The sequence below is a fragment of the Schistocerca cancellata genome, chromosome 5 (genome assembly GCF_023864275.1).
Source record: "Schistocerca cancellata isolate TAMUIC-IGC-003103 chromosome 5, iqSchCanc2.1, whole genome shotgun sequence".
NCBI classification, from domain to species: Eukaryota; Metazoa; Arthropoda; class Insecta; order Orthoptera; family Acrididae; genus Schistocerca; species Schistocerca cancellata.
Window position 1 is genome coordinate 623,941,230 of NC_064630.1, and position 17,777 is coordinate 623,959,006.

A 17,777-nucleotide genomic window follows, 5' to 3' on the forward strand; every position below is an offset into this window, starting at 1 on the left:
ATGCCTGCGTAGCGCTACATAATACATACATTCCTGGAAATTGAAATAAGAACACCGTGAATTCATTGTCCCAGGAAGGGGAAACTTTATTGACACATTCCTGGGGTCAGATACATCACATGATCACACTGACAGAACCACAGGCACATAGACACAGGCAACAGAGCATGCACAATGTTGGCACTAGTACAGTGTATATCCACCTTTCGCAGCAATGCAGGCTGCTATTCTCCCATGGAGACGATCGTAGAGATGCTGGATGTAGTCCTGTGGAACGGCTTGCCATGCCATTTCCACCTGGCGCCTCAGTTGGACCAGCGTTCGTGCTGGACGTGCAGACCGCGTGAGACGACGCTTCATCCAGTCCCAAACATGCTCAATGGGGGACAGATCCGGAGATCTTGCTGGCCAGGGTAGTTGACTTGCACCTTCTAGAGCACGTTGGGTGGCACGGGATACATGCGGACGTGCATTGTCCTGTTGGAACAGCAAGTTCCCTTGCCGGTCTAGGAATGGTAGAACGATGGGTTCGATGACGGTTTGGATGTACCGTGCACTATTCAGTGTCCCCTCGACGATCACCAGTGGTGTACGGCCAGTGTAGGAGATCGCTCCCCACACCATAATGCCGGGTGTTGGCCCTGTGTGCCTCGGTCGTATGCAGTCCTGATTGTGGCGCTCACCTGCACGGCGCCAAACACGCATACGACCATCATTGGCACCGAGGCAGAAGCGACTCTCATCGCTGAAGACGACACGTCTCCATTCGTCCCTCCATTCACGCCTGTCGCGACACCACTGGAGGCGGGCTGCACGATGTTGGGGCGTGAGCGGAAGACGGCCTAACGGTGTGCGGGACCGTAGCCCAGCTTCATGGAGACGGTTGCGAATGGTCCTCGCCGATACCCCAGGAGCAACAGTGTCCCTAATTTGCTGGGAAGTGGCGGTGCGGTCCCCTACGGCACTGCGTAGGATCCTACGGTCTTGGCGTGCATCCGTGTGTCGCTGCGGTCCGGTCCCAGGTCGACGGGCACGTGCACCTTCCGCCGACCACTGGCGACAACATCGATGTACTGTGGAGACCTCACACCCCACGTGTTGAGCAATTCGGCGGTACGTCCACCCGGCCTCCCGCATGCCCACTATACGCCCTCGCTCAAAGTCCGTCAACTGCACATACGGTTCACGTCCACGCTGTCGCGGCATGCTACCAGTGTTAAAGACTGCGATGGAGCTCTGTATGCCACGGCAAACTGGCTGACACTGACGGCGGTGGTGCTCAAATGCTGCGCAGCTAGCGCCATTCGATGGCCAACACCGCGGTTCCTGGTGTGTCCGCTGTGCCGTGCGTGTGATCATTGCTTGTACAGCCCTCTCGCAGTGTCCGGAGCAAGTATGGTGGGTCTGACACACCGGTGTCAATGTGTTCTTTTTTCCATTTCCAGGAGTGTATATTCGACGGCAGAAGTTAGTTGCGGCGGCACGTACCAACATTTTTCATAACTTCCGCTTGCTTTGCACTTGATTCTAAGCCGCAGGCGGTTTTTTGGATTACGAAAACCGGAAAAAAAGTGCGGCTTAGATTCGAGTAAATACGGTATAGTTCAGACTAGATTGTGCAGCAGCCCAGAACGTAGGGCCAGAATCACATACTGGCCTCAGGGTGGATGAGATGGCTCCCAGCAACAGTGGTGGCTTCCCAGACAAGGAGTTTGCCTGCACAGGTAACAGTGGTTTAATGGCTGCACGGCCTGAGGCTCCAGCTGTAGACCTCCAGTGTAGGAGGCTGGCAGCAGTTGAAGTAGGCACCCTCAGGTGGCCCACAGGTTGGAGGGCAGCATTGGGTTTGGCACCAGCAGCTGGGCCATGGCTAGCAATGACTCAGGGTGACTGGTTGAGCCATGTAGACTTTGAGACTGCCATAGGTATACCCCCTCAGGAATGGTGGCTGTCACTGAGAATGTTGACCAAGTATGATAGTTTGTGCGGTCATTGCCCATCCTTGTTCTGCTTCTTCGATTGTGATTGTGGAAGCCAAAAAAAGTATGTGGCTTGGATGTGAAATAACCATGCCACCAGTGTTGTAGTGGCTTTCCATTCTTGCTGAGGTGGTGATATTTAAACTCCAGTCCTTAGGCTGTGCCTGGCGATGTGACAACTTCCCTGTGTTATGACAGCAGTTTCTTTCGTATCAGCAAGCATTCCCTGATGTAATAATGTTTGATCAGCTCTTGTCTCCAAATTTCTGCTCTTGTCTCCAAATTTCTGCTCTTGTCTCCAAATTTCTGCTCTTGTCTCCAAATTTCTGCTCTTGTCTCCAGATTTCTGCTCTTGTCTCCAGATTTCTGCTCTTGTCTCCAGATTTCTGCTCTTGTCTCCAGATTTCTGCTCTTGTCTCCAGATTTCTGCTCTTGTCTCCAGATTTCTGCTCTTGTCTCCAGATTTCTGCTCTTGTCTCCAGATTTCTGCTCTTGTCTCCAGATTTCTGCTCTTGTCTCCAGATTTCTGCTCTTGTCTCCAGATTTCTGCTCTTGTCTCCAGATTTCTGCTCTTGTCTCCAGATTTCTGCTCTTGTCTCCAGATTTCTGCTCTTGTCTCCAGATTTCTGCTCTTGTCTCCAGATTTCTGCTCTTGTCTCCAGATTTCTGCTCTTGTCTCCAGATTTCTGCTCTTGTCTCCAGATTTCTGCTCTTGTCTCCAGATTTCTGCTCTTGTCTCCAGATTTCTGCTCTTGTCTCCAGATTTCTGCTCTTGTCTCCAGATTTCTGCTCTTGTCTCCAGATTTCTGCTCTTGTCTCCAGATTTCTGCTCTTGTCTCCAGATTTCTGCTCTTGTCTCCAGATTTCTGCTCTTGTCTCCAGATTTCTGCTCTTGTCTCCAGATTTCTGCTCTTGTCTCCAGATTTCTGCTCTTGTCTCCAGATTTCTGCTCTTGTCTCCAGATTTACTACAGTACCAGAAATAGAGATTATTGCCATAAAAATGTTGTGGTGCTGCTCATTGCGATACTGCTGTAGATGTTGGAGCATTTGCTCAGTGGTAACTTGACTTTACCCTCTTGTGAGGCTATAAGCTTTGTAAACTGTCACACTGTACTATAGTGTGTGTTGCTCATCCATTGTACATAGTTAACAGTTCTGGACATTCTCGGTGGTAACACCACCTGGAGAAAGGAATCCACATTATTCTCCCTCACCCTCTGACAAAGCTGGGCATATGTGACCCATTACTATGTTACATTGTCAGAATAGCACACTCCCCCTCACTTATAAATTAAACACCTATGACAAGGACATAACAAAACTTGATATAACCCCACTACAATAAGATAGTAACAAAATTATTCAATGTATTTCATGTATCTTGCTCCCCACAGGTACCAATGTTACATTATCCATTGACTGATTCTGTTCTTGGGCAATTTACCAATGCGCCACCCCACTTGCCCTTTACATTAAAGCACTTTCATATTTGTTTTTCTTTGCTCATTTCCAAACAGCCAATAACATCTTCACAAAGATCAAACTCCCTATTTTTCCCCAATTTTATGTTTAGTCACATCAGAAGGCAATGGCATCTTTCTACTATATACTACCTTGTACAGTGAAAGCCCAATGCTTCTATCAGTATTATATACATCTAAGGTGTAAGGTAGGTAAACCTCTCAATAATTGTGATAGTTGTTTACATAACTTAGTATCTTGCCTGTAGTACAATGGAAATGTCCAATTCTTCTGTTTGACGAGGGGGTGGGAAGGGCTAGTTCGGAGCTTCTGGATTTACTGTAGCTGGCATAGCTACATAAAGTTGGAGCTCTGATTGTAAATGTTGTTGGGAATGCCAGACATTAATAATTAGTTGTTTGCTATGGCTCATGGCACTGTATTCACTTGTTGATTCGGGATTGCAGCCATTGAGCTATAATGAGAAAAGTGGTCTATGATGGTTAACATGTAGTGGTTACCTACCAGTATTGGGTCGAATGGACCCAATATGCCCATTCCCACTATATCAAATTCCTTGGTTACTTCCAGTAATATTTGCTGCAGTACTCGTTGAGGACAGAGATCAGCATGTTGTGCGCACAGTATAAAATTTTTTACATATTTGTCAGTGTCCAGCCTCCTCATCCTCCACCAGTATTGCTGAGGTATTTGATGATGAGTTGTCCTTTGTATTCTTGTAATCTACCCATACATGGTCATGTGCCTCCCTTAACACTTCGTCCTTCAAACACTGCTGTTTAACCAAACAGTTTAGATCACTTACTGTTACTTGTGTAGAAAGTACTCGCTGCGTAATTGTTTCATTAACGGACTTTGCCTCTGAATTTCAGTAGATATTATATGAGCTGGCAGAAAAAGCTCTAAACATATTGAAAATGCAATGAGTGTACATTACCCAAAGTGTGCTTATCATTCTGGGTTAAATTCAGGAGAGGTAGAACTAATTTTGAAGTTTTCACAAAATTTAACTGCAACCATTACATCATTGCTTACACAATTATATCATTTACAATAGTTTTGACTATTTGCTGAAAAATGAGAAGCTAAATTTGAAAGATATATTTGATATAGGTAAGTCTTATATAAATCTCGTGAACATTTAATCTGTTTCAAAATGGTTTAGATGTGAAGTAGGCACAATAAGCTTCCAGGTGATGACAGTTAATAGCAAGAGCTTATGGGAACAAAATGCTCCAGAAGAGTGCCGTAAGTAATGCAAATATGCTTCTTCTGAAGTTCTTTGATCTTTCTCTTACAGTTCACATTCACACTTTAACCTCTGATGTCTTTGTTCTGTTCTGCCATACCCTAACTGTACCATGCACACCTTCCAGGATGAACTTGGTCTACTTTCCTATTCTGTTCTGCTAATCTCCCCCCCCCCCCCCCCTCCCCATAAAGTCAGTTTTTTTGGATTTCCAATAGATTGTTCTGTTTCCACATTACAACAATGACTGCTCTGTTTCCTGTGTCCTCCAACACTCTTTTCACACCTCCCACTGCTAGTGCTGCCAGCAGCCACCAGTGATTATTGCACGCAGATGTTGGTCACTATGGTGGTGACACTAATGTGAGTGGATCATTTAATTTTGCTTGTTCTTACTATTTAACTTTGTCTTCCTTTGAGTAAATATGCTTATAATGTTTCCAGTGGCTACGGTGTGATTTTTCTGTCTTGTGCAATAGAATGGTTGTGTAAGCCATGACTTTTTTCCTGCTCCTACTACATTAACTTGATTGATGATAGAAGTACTTTTTAAGACCAGTAGGAAAAATTGTGCATATCATTTTTAGGTCCAGACAGCGGCTCTCCGGGCTGTTGGTAACATTGTTACTGGAACTGATGAGCAGACCCAGGTTGTTTTGAATTGTGATGCTCTTTCACATTTTCCTGCCTTACTCACTCATCAAAAAGAAAAAATTTGCAAGGTAACTAAGTAACTTATCCATAGGAAGTTTTTTATCTCCCTGAATTTAGTGAGGCAAATTCCTACTTTTAGGAGTAATTTAAGTTGTGAATTAAGTATGTCTGGTGGTTGTATTGAAAGTGTATTTTCTGTTGTGTTTAAGCAAATTTTCACAATCTTGAAATGTTTGTATAGGAAGCAGTGTGGTTCTTATCGAATATCACAGCTGGAAATCAACAACAGGTTCAAGCTGTTATAGATGCAGATCTTTTGCCCAAAATAATTAGAAATCTCAGCAAGGTAAGTGTTGAAAGTTTGGTGGTATTGTTAAATTTTTTTATGTTTCTGTCTGTAAACATGTCTTACCTCCTTCATAGAATTAGTTCCTATTGTAAACCATGTTACATCACTGTAATCATCATACTACGTACAGAAGGTTTCTCTGCCACTGGTCTGTAAAGTTCAGCATAATGTTGACTTCTGCCGTAGTCCAGTAATGATGATGTATTCTCACATTTTTATACTTGGTGGTCATTATTAAATTGGGTGTTCTATTTCACTTCAGTTTTTGTAGTAGTTCATGAATAAGGAAGCTAGTGGGAAAACGCTTACTCTTTCAAAATCGGATACTTTGCAATGTTCTAAGCAAGTGGTAATAGATAACCTGTACCAATAACTACTCTTGAAATATTTATAAGAAAAAGCTGCTGTTTTCTCCAGACCCAGTCTGGGTAAAAATCCATTAATTCAAAAAGAACTGACGTATTAAGTTATATATATATAACCTGGCAGGTCGATAGACACACAAACACACACACAAAATTCTAGCTTTCGCAACCAACGGTTGCCTCGTCAGGAAAGAGGGAAGGAGAGGGAAAGACAAAAGGATTTGGGTTTTAAGGGAGAGGGTAAGGAGTCATCCCAATCCCGGGAGCGGAAAGACTTACCTTAGGGGGAAAAAAGGACAGGTATACACTCGCGCGCGCGCACACACACACACCCATATCCATCCGCATATACACAGACACAAGCAGACATTTGTAAAGGCAGAGAGTTTGGGCAGGGATGTCAGTCGAGGCGGAAGTACAGAGGCAAAGATGATGTTGAAAGACAGGTGAGGTATGAGCGGCGGCAAATTGAAATTAGAAATTAGCGGAGATTGAGGCCTGGCAGATAGCGAGAAGAGAGGATATGCTGAAGGGAAAGTTCCCATCTCCGGAGTTCTGACAGGTTGGTGTTAGTGGGAAGTATCCAGATAACCCGGACGGTGTAACACTGTGCCAAGATGTGCTGACCGTGCCCCAAGGCATGTTTAGCCACAGGGTGATCCTCATTACCAACAAACACTGTCTGCCTGTGTCCATTCATGCAAATGGACAGTTTGTTGCTGGTCATTCCCACGTAGAAAGCTTCACAGTGTAGGCTGGTCAGTTGGTAAATCACGTGGGTGCTTTCACACGTGGCTCTGCCTTTGATCTTGTACACCTTCTGGGTTACAGGACTGGAGTAGGTGGTGGTGGGAGGGTGCATGGGACAGGTTTTACACCGGGGGCGGTTACAAGGGTAGGAGCCAGAGGGTAGGGAAGGTGGTTTGGGGATTTCATAGGGATGAACTAAGAGGTTACGAAGGTTAGGTGGATGGCGGAAAGACACTCTTGGTGGAGTGTGGAGGATTTCATGAAGGATGGATCTCATTTCAGGGCAGGATTTGAGGAAGTCGTATCCCTGCTGGAGAGCCACATTCAGAATCTGATCCAGTCCCGGAAAGTATCCTGTCACAAGTGGGGCACTTTTGTGGTTCTTCTGTGGGAGGTTCTGGGTTTGAGAGGATGAGGAAGTGGCTCTGTTTATTTGCTTCTGTACCAGGTTGGGAGGGTAGTTGCGGGATGTGAAAGCTGTTGTCAGGTTGTTGGTGTAATGCTTCAGGGATTCCGGACTGGAGCAGATTCGTTTGCCACGAAGACCTAGGCTGTAGGGAAGGGACCGTTTGATGTGGAATGGGTGGCAGCTGTCGTAATGGAGGTACTGTTGCTTGTTGGTGGGTTTGATGTGGACGGACGTGTGAAGCTGGCCATTGGACAGATGGAGGTCAGCGTCAAGGAAAGTGGCATGGGATTTAGAGTAGGACCATGTGAATGTGATAGAACCAAAGGAGTTGAGGTTGGAGAGGAAATTCTGGAGTTCTTCTTCACTGAGAGTCCAGATCATGAAGATGTCATCAATAAATCTGTACCAAACTTTGGGTTGGCAGGCCTGGGTAACCAAGAAGGCTTCCTCTAAGCGACCCATGAATAGATTGGCGTACGAGGGGGCCATCCTGGTACCCATGGCTGTTCCCTTTAATTGTTGGTAGGTCTGGCCTTCAAAAGTGATGTTGTGGGTCAGGATGAAGCTGGCTAAGGTAATGAGGAAAGAGGTTTTAGGTAGGGTGGCAGGTTATTGGCGTGAAAGGAAGTGCTCCATCGCAGCGAGGCCCTGGATGTGCGGAATATTTGTGTATAAGGAATTGGCATCAATGGTTACAAGGATGGTTTCCGGGGGTAACAGACTGGGTAAGGATTCCAGGCATTCGAGAAAGTGGTTGGTGTCTTTGATGAAGGATGGGAGACTGCATGTAATGGGTTGAAGGTGTTGATCTACATAGGCAGAGATACTTTCTGTGGGGGCTTGGTAACCAGCTACAATGAAGCCGCTGGGATGATTGGGTTTGTGAATTTTAGGAAGAAGGCAGAAGGTAGGGGTGCGGGGTGTCGGTGGGGTCAGGAGGTTGATGGAGTCAGGTGAAAGGTTTTGTAGGGGGCCTAAGGTTCTGAGAATTCCTTGAAGCTCCGCCTGGACATCAGGAATGGGATTACCTTGGCAAACTTTGTATGTGGTGTTGTCTGAAAGCTGACGCAGTCCCTCAGCCACATACTCCCGACGATCAAGTACCACGGTCGTGGAACCCTTGTCTGCCGGAAGAATGACAATGGAACGGTCAGCCTTCAGATCACGGATAGCTTGGGCTTCAGCAGTGGTGATGTTGGGAGTAGGATTAAGGTTTTTTATGAAGGATTGAGAGGCAAGGCTGGAAGTCAGAAATTCCTGGAAGGTTTGGAGGGGGTGATTTTGAGGAAGAGGAGGTGGGTCCCGCTGTGACGGAGGACGGAACTGTTCCAGGCAGGGTTCAATTTGGATAGTGTCTTGGGGAGTTGGATCATTAGGAGTAGGATTAGGATCACTTTTCTTCGTGGCAAAGTGATATTTCCAGCAGAGAGTAAGAGTGTAGGACAGTAAATCTTTGACAAGGGCTGTTTGGTTGAATCTGGGAGTGGGGCTGAAGGTGAGGCCTTTGGATAGGACAGATGTTTCGGATTGGGAGAGAGGTTTGGAGGAAAGGTTAACTACTGAATTAGGGTGTTGTGGTTCCAGATTGCGTTGATTGGAATTTTGAGGTTTTGGAGGGAGTGGAGCTGGAAGTGGGAGACTGAGTAGATGGGAGAGACTGGGTTTGTGTGCAATGAGAGGAGGTTGAGGTTTGCTGGAAAGGTTGTGAAGGGTGAGTGAGTTGCCTTTCCGGAGGTGGGAAACCAGGATATTGGATAGTTTTTTAAGGTGGAGGGTGGCATGCTGTTCTAATTTGCGGTTGGCCTGTAGGAGGATGCTCTGAACAGCCGGTGTGGATGTGGGAGAGGAAAGATTGAGGACTTTTATTAAGGATAGGAGTTGACGGGTGTGTTCATTGGCTGAGTTGATGTGTAGGTGAAGGATTAGGTGGGTGAGGGCAATGGCTTGTTCAGTTTGGAACTGGTGTAGGGACTGATGGAAAGAAGGGTTGCAGCCAGAGATGGGAACTTCAAGTGTGAGGCCTTTGGGGGTAATGCCAAATGTCAGACAAGCCTGAGAAAATAAAATATGGGAGTGTAATCTGGTTAGGGCGAAGGCATGTTTGCGGAGGGAATGTAAATAAAACTTAATGGGGTCGTTGTGGAGGTGTTGTAGGGTATGACATGGTATTAGAAGGTGGAAAGTGTAACATGAGGCTGAAATGAAAATGAAAATAAAATATATGGGAGAGATAACAGTACCTCCATTATGACAGCTGCCACCCATTCCGCATCAAACAGTCCCTTCCCTACAGCCTAGGTCTTCGTGACAAATGAATCTGCTCCAGTCCAGAATCCCTGAACCATTACACCAACAACCTGAAAACAGCTTTCGCATCCCGCAACTACCCTCCCGACCTGGTACAGAAGCAAATAACCAGAGTCACTTCCTCATCCCTTCAAACCCAGAACCTCCCACAGAAGAACCACCAAAAGTGCCCCACTTGTGACAGGATACTTTCCGGGACTGGATCAGACTCTGAATGTGGCTCTCCAGCAGGGATAAGACTTCCTCAAATCCTGCCCTGAAATGAGATCCATCCTTCATGAAATCCTCCACACTCCACCAAGAGTGTCTTTCCGCCGTCCACCTAACCTTCGTAACCTCTTAGTTCATCCCTATGAAATCCCCAAACCACCTTCCCTACCCTCTGGCTCCTACCCTTGTAACCGCCCCCGGTGTAAAACCTGTCCCATGCACCCTCCCAAAACCACCTACTCCAGTCCTGTAACCCGGAAGGTGTACACGATCAAAGACAGAGCCACATGTGAAAGCACCCACGTGATTTACCAACTGACCTGCCTACACTGTGAAGCTTTCTATGTGGAATGACCAGCAACAAACTGTCCATTTGCATGAATGGACACAGGCAGACAGTGTTTGTTGGTAATGAGGATCACCCTGTGGCTAAACATGCCTTGGTGCACGGCCAGCACATCTTGGCACAGTGTTACACCGTCCGGGTTATCTGGATACTTCCCACTAACACCAACCTGTCAGAACTCCGGAGATGGGAACTTGCCCTTCAGCACATCCTCTCTTCTCGCTATCCGCCAGGCCTCAATCTCCGCTAATTTCTAATTTCAATCTGTCGCCGCTCATACCTCACCTGTCTTTCAACATCATCTTTGCCTCTGTACTTCCGCCCCGACTGACATCTCTGCCCAAACTCTTTGCCTTTACAAATGTCTGCTTGTGTCTGTGTATATGCGGATGGATGTGTGTGTGTGTGTGTGTGTGTGTGTGTGCGAGTGTATACCTGTCCTTTTTTCCCCCTAAGGTAAGTCTTTCCGCTCCCGGGATTGGAATGACTCCTTACCCTCTCCCTTAAAAATATTACCAGATAGTGCTGATACAAGAGGTAAGCAGAGTATTGCTGACACGCTAATCCACATGAAATGCAAACACTACAAGAATGTTGCTGCCTTTCACAGAAACATTTGCAGCTGAAATTCAAAGAATACCCTTAGAAGACATATAGAGCACCATATTATTCCTTCCAGGTATATTGCAGAATAGACCAAAATGGTAGAAAAATGAACTTATTTGGAACAGTTATTGTTCACCATTTGGAATGGGAGATAAGCAAGAAATCAGTGTTTTGCAAAGTGTACTCTGACACAGTTGGTAGCTTTCTGGTTGTAGATGTAGGTTTCTAACCAAACAGCCCTGTTTTGAGTGTTGTCCACTTTGAAATTCAACTTGGTGCTATAAGTCAAAATTTAGCTGGGCAGTCAATTTCCAGCATCTCCATGCATTATCGTCTGCTTTGTTTATGGTCCTTTTGATGGAATGTTACTCTCAACATAATGGTTAACTGGTTATGTTAGACCTATTGTCCTATCTGGATTCTTGGCACACTTAAGGAATCATGAACCCATGCTTTCTGCTTACCTGACAAATCACTAGTTGAGTAATTTATTCATAGGTGAGGAATGTTTTGTCCATGTTGCAGTTTTGTCATGATTTAATGATCGAACTTCATGATATGGCTTCTGAGTTACCAAAATGGTTGTTAACCAAATTTATAAGAGCTGCCAAGCAGTTATTGTTAAAGATGTATGGATAGTAAACTTTGTTTTTGAGACATTAACTACAATTTGAAGAAAAAATTTCACATAAGCCCTCCAGTTCCTTTTACTCTTAGTTTTTTGTGCATTGTCCATCCAGTAGTTGCCTTAAAATGTCTAAACAGGAGATCATTCTCTAGTTATGACATTAGGTGTAAGTATATGCTATTTCTCTTCCATGTTATGTCTGTAGTATATTGTTTTATGGTTATTGAACTGAATTTTTAATCCTGCTCCGAAACTTGCTCTATAAAGTGCTTCTACCTGTTGTTGAAGTGTTTATTTGCACTAGAAGCAAACAGTAATGTCATCAGAAAAATGAAGGTGATTCTAATGTATTCCATTAGCACATTTAAATTCGTTGTATTCCCATTTAAAGATACAAAAATTTCCTTTGCTAAAGAGTTTAGGTGATAAAGAATTTTGTTGAATAACTCTGTACTTCAGTTCTGAACTACCATTATCCTGATAGTCTGTTACAGCATTGATGACAAAGTGAAACACCCAGAACACATGGTCAGATGTCAGTATGTAACTTTGTACATGTACGCACCATCTGTAGGTATGTAAATGAACAGAGTTGGAATTATCCGTGACAAGTTGAATGGCCACCAGTATGCTTTAGTGTCCTTGGTTAGTCTTATCAGGCCTGATAGGATATATGAGGCATCAGGCCTGATAGGATATATGAGGCATCAGGCCTGATAGGATATGAGGCATCAGGCCTGATAGGATATATGAGGCATCAACAATGTCAGATGTTGATCACTTTGACCGGTATGGACATGTCACATACCCATGTGAGAAACCATTATCAATAGATGATGGTTTGGAAGGGGGTCTTATTGTGGGTCTCCACTTGTATGGTGGGTCAAATTGTAAAATGTACACCGGCCGGAGTGGCAGAGCGGTTCTAGGCGCTACAGTCCGGAACCGTGCTGCTGCTATGGTCGCAGGTTCAAATCCTGCCTCGGGCATGGATGTGAGTGATGTCCCTAGGTTAGTTAAAGTAGTTCTAAGTTCTAGGGGACTGATGACCTCAGAAGTTAAGTCCCATAGTGCTCAGAGCCATTTGAACCATTTTGTAAAATGTACAAATCTGCTGGGTATTCAAAGCAACCTTGGCCAAATATTGGACAGCTTGGGAAAAGTAACAGGCATAATCATAAATGTTCTGCTCAGCCATGTCTAACAACCACCACAAGGCCCACCGTGTTGTGCACCTAGTGTATTGTTCCTCTTCACATCTGTACCTGCTGTCTGAGAACATGTAATAGACTTCATGCTACATGTCGTCATCCTGCAACATTGGTTGGAGACTTGCGGCAGCTGGACTAGGGAATTATCATGCCATATGTAGGCTGTCATTAACACACCACACAGCTGCATGGCCTGCTGATGAATGTATTGCATTGTGTTCAGCAGTGAATCGTGGTTCTGTGCTACCCTGGATGACCATTGTCTGCGAGTTTGGCGGCGACTTGGGGTGAGGTGCCATTCCTCCACTGTCTTGGAGAGGCACAGCAGTGTTATTCCTGGTGTGTGTGGAGTAGGACTGTTGATATGTTTAAAAATATTGGGAATTTGATATATCGATATTTTAAAAAAATCATTATTGGCTCTCGACATATCAAAAAAAGTATTGATATATCGATGGAAAAAATATCAACTTACCTGCCTAAAAAATAGTTGTTTTTAAGTATTGATTTATTATTAAATATTCTGTACGTCAACAAGCTAGCAGCCTGCCTGTCCCCCTTAAAGCAAGAATTGCAAGTCAAACGATGCACTTTCACACTTGGTGATAACCACTTCATTAACAGTAGTAACTGCATGTAAGAGGCACAGTTAAAGGTTTCCGATGGATCTGTCATTCAGTTTCATGACATATCAGATTTGTCCAGAAAACTCCATGTCGACTTCTGTGTTTTTTCCAGTTTCTGCCAATACTAGCAACATAGCAGTTGTAGTGCCACAATTGCTTGGTTAAGCTAAATATTGCAGTCTGTGGTAGTGCCAATTAAATCAGCATTTCCTCTCACATGTCTCTGCCCACTGTAAAGACCAGTGCTGTCATTTAGATTTTTGTTCACCATTTTCAGCAGCTGATTTTGAAGACTGCTGATGTGAAGAAACAGCGCACTAGATGCATTAAAAATTGTTTAACACAACAGGTATGCTGTTTCGTCACATCGGAAGTCTTGTTATTCCAGTCACACCACCACCACCACCACCATGCAGTGCAATTGGACTAAATCTTTCGCACTATATATACTTGATTCAAGTAGTCAGAGAGAAAGATTGGATGTGATGAAAGTTCAAAAAGTAGTAAGACTCATTCACACAGTAAAAGTAAAATTGTTCTTAAACTTAAAAAGAACAACTTCAAATATTTAATGAAAAATGTGAAAAAATGTAATATAAAATAAAAATACCGACAGTTGATATTGTCATTTTGATGTTGATATATCGGGAAAAAATATTGCTTTATATATCAATATTTTTTTGGTAAAATAAAGCAGCCTGTCACAGATTTCCTGCATTCTTATGTTATCTCTCGTGTGACAATATCATGGTACCATTTTTCTGCAGGGAAGTGATAGTCCACAAATGACACGTGTCTATGGACTGTTCGCATGATGTTGAGGTTCTTCTGTAGCCAGAAAGATCCTTAGATTCTGTCCCTGATAGAACGTGTGGGGTCAGCTCAGATATAATTTCTGTTCCAGGGCCATAACCAGGATATCCGAGGACCCATTAAAACAGCTGTAGGCCAGATTCCCATTGGCTTTGACACCCTTTCCCACTGAACCAGTGCATGCCTCCAGGCTAAAGAGGGTTTAAATGTCATTGTTATAAGTGGGCTCGCACTGCCAAGTTATTTGTAAATTTACTTGAGTTTATCACTGAAATAATGTTTTCCCCGTCCCTCAACTCGTGAATTTTCATTTACTGTCCTCCCCTGCTGGGTGCTTCACCTTATCAGGTAGTGTATATATTGTTTGTTATACTAATATGTGTTGAATCATTGTCTTGTTTCTCAAGAGGCTAACATGTAAGAAGTTTTCTGCAGTGCTCATAATGATTGTGTCGTATTAAGAGTTGTAATAGTTGTATTACCTGTCACAGAATTTTGTGATCATCTTCCGTAATTGTTGAAAATTATACTAAAATAAGTGTTAAATTTTTACACAATGTACTTTCTTTTAAATATAAAATTACAGGGTGAATTCCAAACCCAGAAAGAAGCAGCATGGGCCATTAGTAATTTGACCATAAGTGGAAATAGAGAACAAGTTGCCAGGCTAATTCAAGAAGGTGTTATTCCACCATTTTGTAATCTTCTGAACTGTAAAGATACTCAAGTAATACAGGTGGTACTAGACGGGATTAACAATATGTTGAAGGTCGCTGGAACCCAAGTTGAACAAGTAGCAAATATGATTGAAGAATGTGGTGGTAAGTACTGCACATTTTATTTGTTGTAATATGATTATCTGTTACAAGACAGAGTTCTGATTATCAAAAGCTTTACCCAATGGTAGTGAAGAGTGGCACAACGGTTATGACACTTCTCCTTCTGGAGCACTGTCACTCAAATTTACATGCGATATCGAGATTAAAGTTTCCTGTGTGATTTCCCTAAATTGTAACTTGAATACTGGAGTGGCTCCTTTGACTAGGATGTAGATACTTCAAGTTTCTTCCTTCTTTGGACAAAGAAACTTGCTTCCTAAAAAGTAATGCCTTTCAGAGAGATGGTCTTACAGTGTTCAGTTGATCAATTGAAAATACTAGCCTGTACTGAAATATTCCAGTGGAAGAATCCATGACATTTTCACAAAATAAGATTTGTACAATGTAATGGAACATGATGAAAGTTGCTACCAATACAAACCCTTGATATCGAAAATGTTCAAATTGTTTAGAGAGTGTAGAGAAAGTAAATAAGGAGAGAATATAAATATGCCAGATTGAATCTTTCAGTCTCTATCAATGTGTATGCTGTTTCGAAACTTCTTAGCAGATTGAGAAGCAGCAGATAAAAACCTTTTGCTGGAGTGGGGTTCAAACCTGGAACCTTGCTCTTCATAGGCAATGCTCTAACCAAAAGAACTATTAGAGCACAACTTCAGACATGCTATCACAGCTTCATTCCTTGTGGCATCTCTCCATTACTTTCCTTACTTAGCAAAAGCTCTTTTATATGCCATGCAAAAATTGCTCTCCCCATCCAGCACACAGTTTTAACCAGTCTGAAAGTCTGCAGATGTGTGCTGGATGCTGCAGTGTCATACGCAGTCTAGACTATGGTTGTGTGCTTAAGGATCTATGTGGCAAAGTTACATGAAGGTGTTGAATTTTGTGTGTGACCAAGGCCTGTGGACTTACCGAATGAGTCATTGCTAGCATCTATGTGGAGACTTCAGGCACATCTCTTAATAAAATTGTCCCTCTGTGTAAAGCTGCCTTCTGACAAGTAGTCACAGTGTAACACCCTGTAGCATGACTTGTCATTTACAGTTAAATTTAAATGGATATTGTAGATCTGTTCCAAGAGGAAATTCTTCTGTTTAGTGTAACTGAAGAATTCATTGCTAATAGCATGAGCTGCATCTTTGTTAGGTCCCTCTTAAATTTCTTGAACCCCATTGTGATGTTTACCGTATTTACCCGAATCTAAGCCGCACTCGAATCTAAGCCGCACCTGAAAAATGAGACTCGAAACAAAGGAAAAAAAGATTTCCCGAATCTAAGCCGCACCTGAAATTTGAGACTCAAAATTCAAGGGGAGAGAAAAGTTTTAGGCCGCACCTCCAAATCGAAACAAAGTTGGTCCATTGTAATATGAGACACAATTTAGGTCGAATGAATTAAGATACAGCTACAGTAGTTTGGTTCGAGTCGTAAGCTTTACCAGGTAGCCATCGCTGTGCGTCAGGCGCTCCGTCCGTATTTATACGGGTACCCTTCCTTTTTCACGTGCTTCGTCTGGTTTGAATCGATTGCTTATTTTGTTTGATCTGATAAGTGCAGTTTTCTCTGTTATAGGTGTTTACGTCACTCTAAGCTGAAAATGCATCACTGTACTGTGTCATGCATTGTTTGTCGCATTCTGATAGTGCGTGTTTACGGCCTGTCACCGTTTGCGGCATGGCTTGCTTTTGTGCGCGCTACCGCCGCTTACAACTAAAAAGAGGCGAATCGTCTCATTAGCGAAGCAATGTTAAGAGACTGCTATTTGTTGTTACTTACACTGCTGCTTTCTTTGAGAATGATCAACAAGAACCAAATAATAGGCTGCGTATGATAGAACATGTTCTGAACGAGAGTTAGGCGAAAATTTTTCTCCGTTTGAAAATCTTTGCGGCCGCTTCTTTAGTACATCAAATTCTGCACAGAAATTAGTCATCTTAGATTTAAAAATTGAGTCAGTTGCCGTGGTTCATTTCTGACTGTATCACTATTAGGCTAAGAATAATACGAATATAAACATGACACGATAAGTGTATTCTTCCGCGTTTGCTGTTGTCTCACTCTAGTTTCGTAGTTTATTAGGCAGACAGGATTTAAATGAGATAGCAACAAACACGGAAGGCCCCCCTGCGGGTCTGGGGATTAGAATAGGCCCGAGGTATTCCTGCCTGTCGTAAGAGGCGACTAAAAGGAGTCCATCCCCCTCACGGGGGTAGTTAGCGCCTGCGTCCGGAGACGGACGGTTCCACGACCTATAATCGTGGTCTTTTTGGTTTTTCACTTCTCGTTTCTTCCTTCCTTTTGTTGGTTCCTTTCTTTGCTCTTCTCCACCTCACTGTCTTCCTTACTCTTTCCCTTGACTTCTCCTTGCCTTCTCATTGCCTTTTTCTCCTTGCCTTCTCATTGCCTTTTTTTCCTTGCCTTCTCATTGCCTTTTTCTCCTTGCCTTCTCATTGCCTTTTTCTCCTTGCCTTCTCATTGCCTTTTTCTCCTTGCCTTCTCATTGCCTTTTTCTCCTTGCCTTCTCATTGCCTTTTTCTCCTTGCCTTCTCATTGCCTTTTTCTCCTTGCCTTCTCATTGCCTTTTTCTCCTTGCCTTCTCATTGCCTTTTTCTCCTTGCCTTCTCATTGCCTTTTTCTCCTTGCCTTCTCATTGCCTTTTTCTCCTTGCCTTCTCATTGCCTTTTTCTCCTTGCCTTCTCATTGCCTTTTTCTCCTTGCCTTGTCATTGCCTCCTCCTCATTGCCTCCTTCTCCTTGCCTTCTCATTGCCTCCTTCTCCTTGCCTTCTCATTGCCTCCTTCTCCTTGCCTTCTCATTGCCTCCTTCTCCTTGCCTTCTCATTGCCTCCTTCTCCTTGCCTTCTCTGGTCTCCGCCTTGGCGTTGGAGACAGTCTGTCCTCTTTCTCCCTCTCCCTTCTTTTTCCTCTTCTTCCTTCCTCCCTGTGCGTGC

General features: G+C 43.8%; 1 protein-coding gene across 1 annotated transcript in view; it reads left to right on the top strand.

Moving 5' to 3' along the window:
* The window catches only part of LOC126187328 (importin subunit alpha-3), an 81,657-nt gene that overhangs the window by 49,603 nt on the left and 14,277 nt on the right, over positions 1-17,777 (top strand). The window contains exons 7-9 of the mRNA XM_049928345.1: positions 5,300-5,434; positions 5,608-5,712; positions 14,573-14,807. Of these exons, the coding sequence (XP_049784302.1) occupies positions 5,300-5,434; positions 5,608-5,712; positions 14,573-14,807 (475 nt within the window). The remainder of the gene's footprint in view (positions 1-5,299; positions 5,435-5,607; positions 5,713-14,572; positions 14,808-17,777) is intronic.